Source organism: Grammomys surdaster, unplaced genomic scaffold, assembly GCF_004785775.1.
Source record: "Grammomys surdaster isolate TR1022 unplaced genomic scaffold, NIH_TR_1.0 205, whole genome shotgun sequence".
Taxonomy (NCBI): domain Eukaryota; kingdom Metazoa; phylum Chordata; class Mammalia; order Rodentia; family Muridae; genus Grammomys; species Grammomys surdaster.
The window spans coordinates 1,777,890-1,791,965 of NW_021604650.1; the positions used below are offsets into that span (position 1 = coordinate 1,777,890).

General features: G+C 49.7%; 1 protein-coding gene across 1 annotated transcript; it reads left to right on the top strand.

The window, feature by feature from the left end:
* Positions 1-4,502: 4,502 nt before the first annotated feature.
* On the top strand, positions 4,503-11,863 carry Arl2 (ADP ribosylation factor like GTPase 2). The gene is made up of 5 exons (XM_028771003.1): positions 4,503-5,020; positions 8,133-8,243; positions 8,333-8,495; positions 9,889-9,969; positions 11,439-11,863. The coding sequence occupies exons 1-5, from the start codon at positions 4,956-4,958 to the stop codon at positions 11,571-11,573; spliced, it is 555 nt and encodes a 184-aa protein (XP_028626836.1). The 5' UTR covers positions 4,503-4,955; the 3' UTR covers positions 11,574-11,863.
* Positions 11,864-14,076: the final 2,213 nt, after the last annotated feature.

A 14,076-nucleotide genomic window follows, 5' to 3' on the forward strand; every position in this document is an offset into this window, starting at 1 on the left:
AATGAACAGTTCTCTAAAATCACCTTTAAAATGTTTAGAAATAAAAAAAAATGAGCGCAAATATTTCAATAGACTTCTAATGCTTAATGATTAGCAATTTTCATTTAAACAGGGGTCCCTGAGTCCTAGTTTTCATTTCTGTGCCAGAATAAAAAGTTGGTTATAGAGACCCTACTTCTATTTGCCTTGAAGCTAATCTGTTTGCCTTTGGGACAAGATGTAGGTAGAACTCTTGGTTTCTCTTGTGCCTTGCCTGCCTGGACGCTACCATGCTTCCGCCTTGATGATAATGGACTGAACCTCTGAACCTCCTAGGCCCACCTGCCCAGGGGAAGCACCATTCTGATGTGGGCTGGGCTCTCCTGTGTCAATCATCAATCAAGACAATGCCCCACAGACATGTCCACAGGCCAATTTGATGGATGCAATTCTTCAGTCGAGAATCCCTCTTCTCGGATACGTCAAGTTGACAACCAAGATTACTTATCACAAGGACCTTCCCCTAAGATGGCTACATGAAAAAGAATGAGATAATAATAAGATAATAATAATAAGATGTTAACAAATGAAAAAACAAACAAACAAACAAACAAACAAAAGTTGGTTATGTTCACTACTGCCTTCAAAGGTGACAGGGGAGAAGAGCGGCTCTTTGGAAGGTGACACTTGCTTTACTTATTTATAGTTTTGGGCAGAGTCTCACTCTGTCTCCCTGCTAGTCCTACAGTCCTGGTTCAAGCCACCTTCTAGCCTTAGCAAGCACCAGCCATGGGATCCAGCAAAAGTCAAGCTCAGTTGTTTCCTTCCTTGGGTCAACTGAGCCCTGCACAGAGCCTCAGGAACTCAGCCGTAGGTCACAGTCCACTTAAGGAGTCCTCCTCTCTTCAAAGGCAGCCCTCACAACTGTGGAGATTTGGTTAGACTGGTTTGTGTTTTGAAACTAAGTCTCCAATAGTCTGGTGTAGCTGTGGTGGTTTGAATATGCTTAGCCAAGGCACTATTAGTATGTAGAACTCTCAGCTCCTCCAGCACCTTGCCTGCCTGGACACTGCCATGCTTCTTGCCATGATAATGGACTGAACCTCAGAACTTGTAGTTTAGGATGGACCCTGTGTCCTGATCCTGAATCCCCTCCACAGTGCTGGGATTGGAGGCATACATGGCCACGTTCCACTTTCAACATTTTAGCTGGGCAGTGGTGGCACACGCCTTAAGTCCCAGCACTCTATCTCAGAAAACCAAATAAAAAATCAACATGTTTATTTATTATTATTTTGTAGCTGGACTTTGGCTTTGTGGGTTCTTTTTTCTTTCTTTTTTGTTTGTTTGTTTGTTTTTCGAGACAGGGTTTCTCTGTGTAGCTCTGGCTGTCCTTTGTTTTTCGAGACAGGGTTTCTCTGTGTAGCTCTGGCTGTCCTAGAACTCACTCTGTAGACCAGGCTGGCCTCGATTGCCTCTGCCTCCCAAGTGCTGGGATTAAAGGCGTGTGCCACCGATGCTCGGCTCTCTTTTTTCTTTCACTTTTCTTTTTCTGCCCTTCAATCCCCTGACACTAGGTAGGAGATAAAAAGGGATGGGAGGGAAGGAGAGAGGAAGAAATCCTCGAATAGGCCGGGTGGTGGTGGCGCACGCCTTTAATCCCAGCACTTGGGAGGCAGAGGCAGGAGGATTTCTGAGTTCGAAGCCAGCCTGGTCTACAGTGTGAGTTCCAGGACAGCCAGGACTACACAGAGAAACCCTGTTTCGAAAAGCCAAAAACCCAAAACAAAACAAAACAAAAAAAAGATAAAAAGAAATCCTCGAAGAAAGTCAGGTAAGAAAGGAGGCAATGATATAGATTACTTCCTGCTGATTAGGGGCTTCGAGTTCCTTAGGACAAGTTTGCCCTATCACAATAGCTTATTTCTTATTGTCTCTTTGTGCATGACTAAAACAACCCGCCGATAACAACTAACAACCCACTCTTGGGTAGTTTATATACCCTCTGAAAATTACCCAGAATTCCAAGCATCACATGCTTGCAGAAACTATTTACAGCTGGCAAAACCATGCCCTGCTAGAGCGTGAGACAAATCATAGCCATCTGCTGTGAAGCAGCCCCATAGCCCACACCTGGGATTAAAATGAAACCATAGTCCCATAACATTTCTGTGTTTTTTAAAGAAACAAAAAGTTTCACTACAATTTTTCTTGTGGATGAAACCCCACCCACCCACACACACACATACAAACATGCTTGCACAAACACGCACATATATAAACATTCAGGAGCACATATATGGTCATAATTAAATAGAACCCCAACTCTACATAGCTTCTTCCTGGTTCTCTAGAATGTTTTCCAAGGGTTCCAAGAATATCCTTTTCTCTTTTCCATGAGACAAATGGAAAGGCAGCCTGGGCTAGACCCCGACCTTGGTGGTAGTGGTGATGAGGATGTCCATGTATGTATGTATATTGTATTGACTTCCTATCTAACCCTACCCGTGCCCCTCCAGCTGCTCCCAGACACCTCTTCCCAGTCTTTAAAAGATACTCTAGGTCTACTCCAGTGTAGCTCAGTTGTTAGAGTGCTCGCCTAGCACTCACAAAGCCCTGGGTGCCATCCCTAGTACCCCATAAGCCTTAACTGGAAGTGACACACACTTGCAATCCCAGATTTGCAAGAGGATCAGGGATGTCAAGGCCAGCATGCACTACAGGAGACCCTGTCCCACAAAACAACAACAAAGGGAGGGTATGGAGATGGTGCGTCGGTTAACATCTCTGACTTGCAATCTCAGCACCTACACGGGGTCATAACTACCATAACTTCAGCTCCAGGGGCTCCAATGCCCTCTTCTGGCCTCTAGGGGCACCAGGCACTCACATGATGCCCAGACATGATGCAAGCAAACATTTTTATACATAATGTAAGGGTCCATGATTCGCCAAAGAATGATACCCCAGACTCAAGTAGTATGTAAACTCAAAGAGTGTTTTATTTTACAGAAGTCTAGCATGCTGGGGTCTCCCAATACCAAGATAGACCATCAAGTGAGCTCGCAGGCTCGGTTTAAAGCACACTGGGGAATTCTGGGGTAGGGGACTTCTATGTTAATCTGTAGGGTCCATCTCTGCGGATATTCTATTACCAGGGTGTGGGGGCTGGAAACTGCTGCTGACCCACTGTCCTTGCCTCAGGGCAGCTTCTGAGGCCTAGACTTGCCTGGAATTGACCAATTTGTGGAAACAGAGATTTAGGCCTAGTCTCCTGAGCTGCCATTTAAAGACTGTCATGGAATCAGCCTAACCTTCTCAGTAAAAATAAAACAAATTTAAAAAAAATAAATTAACCCCATTATAAAATGGGCTGAGCATGGTGGAGCAACCAGTAATTCCAGCACTTGGGAAGTGGGAAGAGAACAAAGATTTCCTCAGCTACACAGTGAGTTTAAGGCCAGCCTCGGCTGCCTGAGACCCTGTTACAACAAATTAAAAAGGGGAGGGGAGGACTAAGAAGAGAAACTAATTCTTTGGGCCAGTGAGAAGTCTCACCGATTAAACACCACTTGCTGAGAAGGTCTGATGCTCTGAGTGCACTGGAACCCTCATAAAAGTGTGAGAATCAGCTCCACAAAGTTGTCCTCTGACCTCCAGTGGTATGTGCAGCCACACACACACAGTTTACACACAACAATGATGATGATTGTTTTGAGACAGGGTCTCAGTATGTGTAGCCCTTGCTGTCCTAAAACTCACTATATATAGTGATCAGGTTGCCCTCAAACTCACAGAGATCCACTTGTCTCTGCCTCCCAGGTGTTGGAATTAAGGTATGTTCCACCACGACCATCAAAATAAAGTATTTTTTTAAAGAAGAACTAACTCGTGGTCAAAGTCATTTATTGAAGATATTCTGCCTGTTCACCTATTACATGCCAGCAGCCCTGAGGCTAAGCACCAGGTGGGCTTCAGGTTTTTCATCTCTTTGTTTTTTTTTTTTGTTTTTTTTTTTTAAATTTATTTATTTTATTTATGAGTACACTGTAGCTGTCTTCAGACACACCAGAAGAGGGCATCAAATCTCATTACAGATGGTTGTGAGCCACCATGTGGTTGCTGGGATTTGAACTCAGGACCTCTGGAAGAGCAGTCAGTGCTCTTAACCACTGAGCCATCTCTCCAGCCTCCTCTCTTTGTTTTTTAAGACAGGATCTCTCTACTGTCTGTCTACTAGTAGTGGCTGGCTTTGAATTCAGAGATCGTCCTGTCTCTGCCGTTCTAGTGCTGGGATTAACTGCACTACCACGCCCTGGCAGTTTTATCCTAACAGTTGGAATAGAGCTTCTCAACCTGATAGGGTACTAGACACAGAATCAATCCTTTGTGCGGGTCTGATCCCTGCATTGCGGGGAGCTTAGAGCTAACAACCCAAGCAGGCCATACGGCCTGCACATTTAGAAATGACCCCTAGGGGGAGTCATCACCCTGAACTGAACGCACAGAATCATTTCCGACAGAGTCCTGGACCAGGATCAACGGGTTTTCCGTCACTGGCAAATATGGATAATGGAAGTCACAAGACGCACTTGTGGGAACCGTATTACAGTCCCCGGATGACTCGTCAGCTCTTTATGGAACTAGATTCGGACTCCTGGCTCAGAATCTCTTCGCGAGTACTCCCTACCCAAACGAGATACAGCTCGAGAAAGTCAGCTTCTGGTACCCGACCGAAGCCTCGGAGTCGGAAGGCTTAGGGACTTCTCCCTTGTCCACCAATCCTCGGCCTTCCCGAGGAGAAGGGTTAACGCAGCAGGCCACAAATTCGCCGCCGCGCCTCTAGGGGGCGACGCCCTGCACTCCTGTGGTCACGTGACAACGAAGGCGGAACCAAGCACCAGACTGGCCAATAGAGAACGGGAGCGGGGTCCCGGGACTAGAAGAAACGGCGGCCGGGAGGGGGCTACGGGATCATGGGGCTTCTGACCATTTTGAAGAAGATGAAGCAGAAAGAGCGAGAGCTGCGGCTGCTCATGCTGTATCCTCCGGGCGCTAGAGCGGTCGCGAGGGTAGCGGGGCCGCCGGATGGGCGGAGCCGGGCGCGGGGGCGCGGCCGCCGCGGGTACCCATTGCCGGTGGTGCGTCACGCACGCGGCGCTACCACTGCTCGGCCCGGGGCGGGGGGGCGGGACGTACCACTCTGCGGGACCGGAGGTGGCGTGCAAAAGTCACCCCGGTGGTCTCAAGGCCCGGCCTAGACGGGGGATTCCAGTGTCACGGCGAGGCGCGATGCAGTGGCAGTGACTCGGACGTCACGCTCCGTCGGGCTGGCCCGAGCGTGGGCCCTGCTCCTCCCTGTCGCTGACCCCCTCCCTTTCATCCAGGGGTGTCGGCCTTGGCGGTTCCCTTAGGGTCGGAATCCCAGGGTCGTGAGGACCACCTAGCTCCTGCGGGTAGGCGTGGACTCGTTGGCCACAGTTCTGTCACTTAGAGCCACCACCGACCTTTCTTTGCATTAGCTGGTTCCTGCATCACCCGTCTTGCACTGTTCAGGCCACCTAGGCATCTGCCATCCACAAAGTCTCAAGAGAGAGAAAAGGAAAATTAATGTGCACTTAGAACTTTACTACTCGCGCCAGTTTTAGACAATTCTAAGAAAGACGCTCATTAGATGACCTCTGAGCACCTACTCTGTTAGGGAATGCGGAAAACGGAGAAACGAAAAAGCCTTCATAGCCGGGCGGTGGTGGGGCACGCCTTTAATCCCAGCACTTGGGAGGCAGAGGCAGGTGGATTTCTGAGTTCGAGGCCAGCCTGGTCTACAGAGTGAGTTCCAGGACAGCCAGGGCTACACAGACAAGCCCTGTCTCGAAAAAAGAAAGAAAGAAAGAAAGAAAAAGCCTTCATTTCAGATATCCTGTGATGAAAGGAGAGAGAAAGGTGACAGAGCAAATAACATTCTAGAGACTAGAGTCCACAAGTGGTCAAAGACCATGCCAAGATAGTAACTGTGGGACAGAGGCTTAAGGGAGGTAGAGATATTTGGGAAACCTTAAGCAGAGGACCTGCAAGTTCGAAGGCCCGGGGGAGGGTAAGATGGGCGAGTCGAGGAGGAAAGGGCTGAAGAGAGGGAGAGACCCTGGCTGGGGCCGTTTAAGCAGCTGTACTATGAAAGGAGCACAGGATGGTGGCTCAGACCGGGGTGGAAGTAGCAGGGTTTTATGACGGTGGTGCTTGTAGGACTTGCTGCTGGATGGAAGGACAGTATGAGAGAGATGAGCTGAGCATGAGCTGGCTTCCGGCCAGAGTACTCAGGAGGACAAGGAGCCACTTGCTGAGATGAGAGAAGCATGTTCTTGGGAAGACACTGACCCTGACTGTTTGGGCAGGTAGGTAGCAGCCATCAGCCTAGAAATGATTATGGGATGGCCCTGTTGGGGAGTGCTGAGACCCAGGTGTAGACACTTGTGTGAAGTCAGATGAGACGTACAGGGATGGGATCTGGGCGAGGACCGAGGAAAGAGCCTCGGTGCCAGGGTGAAGCAGGAGATGGGCCACCCGGCCAGCAGAGAGCAGTAGACCTACAGAAAGCTAAGGCTAAGTAAAGATGGTGAAGAGCCATCAATGCGCAGTACCCACAGCCTTGTGTACCTTCAGCCCTGGGCTGCACCTGTCCTCATCTTGATTAAGTGGGCATGTAGGCAAAAACTCAAAATATTCTAAACAAACAAACAAAACAAGCATGGTATCAAACTCCTCTAATTCCAGCGTTCAGAAGGCAGAGGCAGGTGAATCTAAGGGCTTGAGCCCAGCCTGGTCTACAGAGCAAGTTCCAGGCCAGCCAGGGCTCCATAGACCTTGTCTCAAAAAAACAAGCAAAAATCCAGGAAATGTCCAACATGGTTTTATGTGCCTGTAATTCTGGCACTCGGGAGGCAGAGTCTGGAGAATCTCCACCAGTCTGAGGCCGCTCTGCCGGTCTGCCAGTCTGCTTTACATGGAGTTCCAGGCCAAAAAACAAAAGCAAAACAGTACAAGTAAAAAGATGGAGGTTGGTGAGCTGAGTGTAAACACCTGTTCCCAGGCTGCACTGGAGAGGAAGCTGTGGCTGACTTAGCAGATGATGAGGGAGTGGGTGGAGACAGGTTCTGAGGCCGCTTGTGAGATGGGAGTGAGTTTGGTGATGAGAAGAGGCGGCAGGGAAGAGCAGAGGGTGTTGGATTGACAGGATAAGCAGCTGGCTTTCCAAGGCAAGAGTTGGGCGCAGAGGTGAGAGGTGCTCACCCATTGCCTCTCAAAGGTGGGAGTCACCTGGCCAGGGTCAGTGAGCAGGAAGAAGTCCTGAAGGCAGAGCCTGTCCCTTCCTTCTCACCTCAGTTCAGGCTGTGGCTGCCCCACAGTTCTTACCTGCTGTTGAGCTCACCTGTTGGTTTGTTCTCTGCAACAGAGACTGTGGATCATAGAAACAGTTGAAGGCAGCTGCCACCTCTAGATACTTGCACTTTACTTGGTCCTTCAAAAGACTGGGCCCATCTGTTTTGGGCCTCAAGACCCCACAGAGCCTTATCTGGTACCTAAGCTGAAAGCCGTTCTTTCCAGGAATGTCCTTCACTCATTTCAACCCAACTTTCTCTTCTGCCTTATTTAGTCTTTAATTTTTTTCATACTTACTTATGCATGTGAGAACTTTGCCTGTGTGTCTGTCTGTACAGTGTATTGAGTGGCTGGTACCCACAGAGGTCAGCATTTGGTTGTAAACCACCATGGGGGTGATAGGAACGGAACCCAGGTCTTCTAGAAGAGCAGCATGTGCTCTTTACTGCTGAGCCATCTCTCCATCCCCATAAGTCTTTTGCTAGTGTTTAAGTTTCATAAGAGTGGTGACTTTGTCCACCAATAGCTGAGGGGTCCTGGCATTTAATAGGCACTCAATATTTGATGCAACTCAAAATTAAGTCACTCTGAGTTAGCCGACATAATAGAATTCCATTTTCATACTTCCACATTTATCTCAAGCCAATTACAGGTCAGGCATGTTCTCAACTTGCTCCAACATACAGTAGGAAAATACTCATCCCTAGGTGGGTAGTAGTGTGGTGGCATGTCCTCCAGCAGACCTCGGGGACTTCTCCTTAGCCTGTGTGCCCCAGTGGCTTGGACAATGCTGGCAAAACAACCATCCTCAAGAAGTTCAATGGAGAAGATGTGGACACCATCTCCCCAACACTGGGCTTCAACATCAAGACCCTGGAGCACCGCGGGTGAGCGGGGTCACTGAGGGCCATTGTGGGGCTGGGAGGAGGCCGGGAGGGCAGGGGTAGCCTGACCTTCATTGCCGCTTCCTTCCCAGATTCAAGCTGAACATCTGGGATGTGGGTGGCCAGAAGTCTCTGCGCTCCTACTGGAGGAACTACTTTGAGAGCACGGATGGCCTCATCTGGGTGGTGGACAGCGCTGACCGCCAGCGCATGCAGGACTGTCAGCGAGAGCTGCAGAGCCTACTGGTGGAGGAGGTGTGCCCCGGGCTTCCACTTGCAACCAGGCCAGACACCTGCCACAAGCGCCATGATTTACTGGGACACTTGGGGAGGGAGGGGCTCCATTTACTCACTGGGCCCTGGGCTGAGACCTGGCCACCCTGAGTTTCAGTCCCATTGCTTCAGGGGCTACCTCAAGGCTAGGGCACCCGCAAAGCTCAGGGAGTCAGTGAAACTTGCACAGGAAGACACATGAGCCTCTCTGAGCCTTAACGTTCACATTCCTAAAGTAATAATTAGGCTAACCTTGCCATTTGTTGTCTGGACCAAAGACTTATTTAGTTGACAACAGAGTTTTACTCTGTACCTCAGGCCAGCCTCAACTGGCTGACGCTGTCCTTGAACTCCCAGTCCACCTGCCTCTACCTCCCAAGTGATGTGTGTACCACACATCATTGTAGGTGTATACCACCACACTCCCTCATTATTGGCTACTTATTTATCTGGGCAGGGTTTTTTGTTTGGTTGTCTGTTGTTTTGTTTTTTGTTTTGGATTTGTTTGGCAGCAGGTTAGGGTAGATGTTTGAGATCAGGTTTCCTTATGTAGTCCAGCCTGGCTCCAAAATCTCTATCCTCCTGCCTTCACCTCCTGAGTGCTAGGATTAGTTGGGCACCAATATCTTAAGCTATTAGTTTTATTCAGATACTGCCATTTCTCCATCAGTGTACACTCTCTGTCCCAGAACTTGGATCTTGTTGCTACATTTCAGTTAGTTGAAGGCCAGGGCTCTTTTGAGAGGGTAAGAGGGAGTTGTTAATGGCTGTGTGGGAATCACAGGGGTGCATGGGACTATAGGCTCACAGAGACACATGCCACTGGTATGACTTCAGCCCCTCCTGGAGTACTGAACAGGTCTAGAGAGGTCACTGTTGTAGGAGGCTGAGTCAAGGCCCAGCAGGGCTAGGCCCAGAAGTTAGATTTCTTTTTGTACAAGGAGAGGTCCCAAAGACAAACACACCAAGGGGAAAATAGAAAGACACACCAACGGGGCAGTCTGCTGGAAGTAAAAGTTAAGGATTCTGTGAACTGGGAGGAGGGGACAGGTGGCTATATCCCAGAGTCCCCCAGGACAGCCCCCAGCACACTTATGCTTTTGCACATGGCCAGAGCTACAGAGGGCTAGGAGATCATTGTCGGCAACACCCTCCCCCTGATTACAGAAGAAAACTGAAGCTTGGAAGAGAGAGATGGCCACCGTGTGATAGCATCAGTAGCCCTGTCCACTGCCTACCTTGTCTGGGCCTCCCCCATCACCTGAAGCTCTGTTCCTGACACTGTGTGCTGACCAGCAGCCACATAGCTTGTATGGAAGGGATCAAGCTGTATGTTAAGCCTCCCCCACCCCCAACCCACCTTCTCTTTCCCCAGCGCCTGGCTGGAGCAACCCTCCTCATCTTTGCCAACAAGCAGGACCTGCCTGGAGCCCTGGCCTGTAATGCTATTCAGGAGGTGAGTCAGGCCTGGGGCAGGCCCACCGAGTAAAGCTGAAGGGCTTTAGTACTTTATGATTTTTAATTTTAATGGCTTTTGGTTTTTTGAAACTGGGTTTTGAGCCGGGCAGTGGTAGCGCACACCTTTAATCCCAGCACTTGGTAGGCAGAGGCAGGCGGATTTCTGAGTTCGAGGCCAGCCCGGTCTACAGAGTGAGTTCCAGGACAGCCAGGGCTACATAGAGAAACTCTGTCTCGAAAAACCAAAAAAAAAAAAAAAAAAAAAAAAAAAGAAAGAAAGAAACTGGGTTTTGGTAGCCCTAGCAGGCTTCAGATTTACTAGGAAACTGAGGATGACCTACTTCCTCATCCTCCTGCCTCCACCTCTGAAGTACTTGGGATTACAGGTGTACATCACCATGTGCAGTTTCTGCAGTGCTGGCCATTGCTCCCATAGCTGTGCATGCCAGGCAAGCGCTCACATCCGAGCTACACTCCCAGTCTTATTTTCTTATTTATTTTTGAGACAGAGTTTCTGTAGCCTAGGCTGTCCTAGAACACATTATGTAGTTAAGATGTCTTAACTGTGATCCAGCCCTGGGCCATGTCACATCTTAGCTGTCATAGAACACACTATGTAGCTCAGGCCGGTCTCAAATTCAACAGCAGTCCTCCTGCCTGGAATGTCAAGCATGCATCTCCATGCCTGGCTAATAATTGGTATTAAAAGCCATTATTAGCTCCTGCTGTGTGGCAAGACCTAGGCGGGGCACTGGGATCTGATGACTAGTAACATAGAGTGCCCCACAGTCTGGGAGAAGGCAGGCCTGTGACTAGATCATCTCAAGGATTCTCTGACCAGACGCAGGCAGGGGGTCTTCCCATTGCTGGGGTCCCTGTGTGGGTTCACAGGTTTCATTCCTCACCCCACTGTACAACAGTCTCATGAGGGAGAATCTGTCACTTTGCAGAGGGTGCAGCAGACAGGTAGCCTGCCCAACGTCACATAGTAGGTAAACAAGCCAGGTCATGCTGACCCAGCCCTGGGCCATGTCACATCGTAATTGTCACTCCAGCCGGCTTAGAGTCTTGACTTTTGTTTGTTTGATACAGGTTTATCCCTCTTGCCTACCCCCTCCCCCAAGTATACTACTGTCCTATAGGTGTGTCCAACACGCCTGGCTTTAGAGTCTGGCTGTCATCTGTTAACCAGCTGTGTGATACGGAAGGTTGCAGAGCCTCTGAATTGGATTCCCTCCTTGACAAAATGAACCACACCGTCCCTGGATCAGGATGCTTTAGCCAGAGATGAAATGATTTCTGTGATCCCTGCAAAGCGCCTGGCTCCTATCACACACTCAGTAGCCCAAGCTGGTTGTATGTCACTGACAATGGTGGCACTAATGTCTAGCTTCAGAGCCACCCTCTGGGTGACTGAGAAAGAACAAGCTGAGGCCTGCTGGTTCCACTGGTCCTTTCTGTCTCCAGGCCCTGGAGCTGGACTCCATCCGCAGCCACCACTGGCGCATCCAGGGCTGCAGTGCCGTCACAGGGGAGGACCTGCTGCCTGGCATCGACTGGCTCCTCGATGACATTTCCAGTCGTGTCTTTACTGCCGACTGAGCTTCTTCAGTGTCCCCAGCTCACTGTCCAGGTCCCTGTCCTCATCAGACACCAGCCGGAGGGATGAGCATCAGCTGGCCAGACTAACACAACCCCACCGTGACCTGCTGCTGCTACTGCTGCCCATTGCTGTTCCTCCCGGGTGGGGCTGTCACCCTGCCTCCCAAAGTGGCCTGCAGCTGCCACACCAAAAGGAAAGGCCGGGCTGGGAGGGACTACCTGCTGCTGCCAGGGTCCTGGGTGTCACCTCGCCTCTGTCCAGCAGTGAGAATAAAGCACTCCTCACCCAGTTCCTGGCTGAGCCGTTTATGAGTCACTGACTTTAGCCTCACCTGGAATGCCGAGTCAGGGGACAGAGCAGAGCAGGGGTCTAACTGGGTTAGTCCTCCCCTGTCAGAATGGGCAGAGCATGGAAGCTCAGGGCAGGGCTTGCTGGGTCCATCTCAAGTGACCAAGCAGCCTTCCTACAGGAGGAGACATTAAAAGAGGGAGTCAAGGAGGAAGAGAAAGGTTTCTGAGAAGGGGTTGCCAATTCCCTAGAGGAATACCTGCCTTCATCGTATGAATTACAAAAAACCAAAATGAACAAACAAAAACAACCGAAGACTTCTCGAAGCCCCAGCCTGGGCTCACGAATAGTTAAAATTCAGTTCCTAGCTTGCCAGTTCAACCAGGAAAACTTGCACAGTGGGCAACCTGCACAGCGACAGGGGGGCGGGTCAGACAGACTGATAATGGATTGGGGTGTACAGAGTGGGAAGATGAGCGACTATGTCAGTCAGGGACAACTACAACTAGCAGGGCCACTCTAGGCCTCGGCTGCCTAGCCAGGCTGTCTCCAAGGCCCAATGCGGGGTCCACCTGGGACCTGAACCCAGCCACCTGGGACCGCATCCCGCCACCTGGTGTGTAAGTCTAGACCTTGCCATCTTCTGTCATTGCTCATGCTTGAAGTGCCCAGGGCAGAAACTGGCTGGGTTGGCTGGAGGCCCTATCAATTTCTCAAAAGGTTCTCATGCCACCAAGCCCAAAGGACTGTGGCCCAGTGTGTAGGGCAGTCACCTAAAGGAATGTGATAACATGCTGGGCTTGAGTCTCACCCATGCCACCTCCAGAGCAGCAGAGGAAGAAGGGAAGGCAGGCATCAGAACAGAAACAGTTCTCTAGACCCCGACAGTCCTTTCCAGCCCTTGAGTGGAATTGCTGAGGGACTTAAAGGTGCTTCTCTGTCCAGGTGTGGTGGTTTGTATATGCTCAGCCCAGGGAGTGGCACTATTAAGAGGTGTGGTCTTGTTGGAGTAGGTATGTCACTGTGGGGATGGGCTTTAATACCCTCAAACCTAGCTGCCTTCAGATGATGTAGAACTCTCAGCTCCTCCTGCACCATGCCTGCCTGGATGCCATCATGCCTTGATGATACTGAACTGAACCTCTGAACTTGTAAGCCAGCACCAATTAAATGTTGTCCTTATAAGAGTTGCCTTGGTCATGGTGTCTGTTCACAGCAGCAAAACCCTAAGACACCAGGCTCAGCTCTCCCAAGACACTCCTCTCCCCTCTCCTTTTCCCCTCTGCCTGATCTTCCTAAAAAAATTTTTTCTTTTTCTTTTCTTTTCTTTTCTTTTCTTTTTTTTTTAGATGGAGCTCTCCTGTGTAACGCTGTTTGGCCTAGAACTTGTGATCTGCCTCAGTCTCCCCAGTGCTGGGATTACAGGTTTGCACCACCACTCCAAGTACATCCAGCTTTCTCGGTGCTGATTAAATTGCATACCAAGGCATCTAGGAACACACTGTTGTCTCAGGGTCCCGGGGAAAGTCACTCAGGAGTGATGGCAGCCAGAGCTTGGAGAAGAAACTGGTCAAAATACAACCAGAAACCACCAAACAGCTTTGTTTGAATCAGTGATGTTTTCTTTTAGATTAGCATGATGCTCACTGTCCTTAGAGCAACCTCTGAAAATTTCATCTGTTCTGTCAAAAATCCCAGAAAAGGCTTAAGTTTACAGTACATGACAGTAAGGGCAATGGGCACCCATCTTCCACTCTGACTTGTTATTTAAAACGGCACTGTCCCCAACCCCTGCACTGTGTTTATGTGTGTTGAGATAAGTCTCAAGTCTTCAGCTTTATCAGGTGGCAACAGCAGCTGGTCTTTTCTCCACTACCTGAGGTCTGTGTGCTCTCAACCCCATCATGAATAAAGCCCAGGGCCCAGAGACACCCATGGCTCTGCTACGCCCTTGTTAATGCTGACAGAACTGCCTGACTCATCTGGGCTTCTGTCTGTCTGTCAGAAGTTAATGTTAGCCCCTGCTATAGAGAGGAATCAACTGATGTCAGGGGCGTCATGAGCACTGGGTAAGTGTCAACTCTGATTGTGATTTTAAACAATGGGAGCTTATGCATTCAGGCACTGATACAATGGAGTCACCCCAGTGCCAGTGCTCCTGGTACTCTGTGTGTGTGTGTGTGTGTGTGTGTGTGTGTGTGTGTGTGTGTGTGT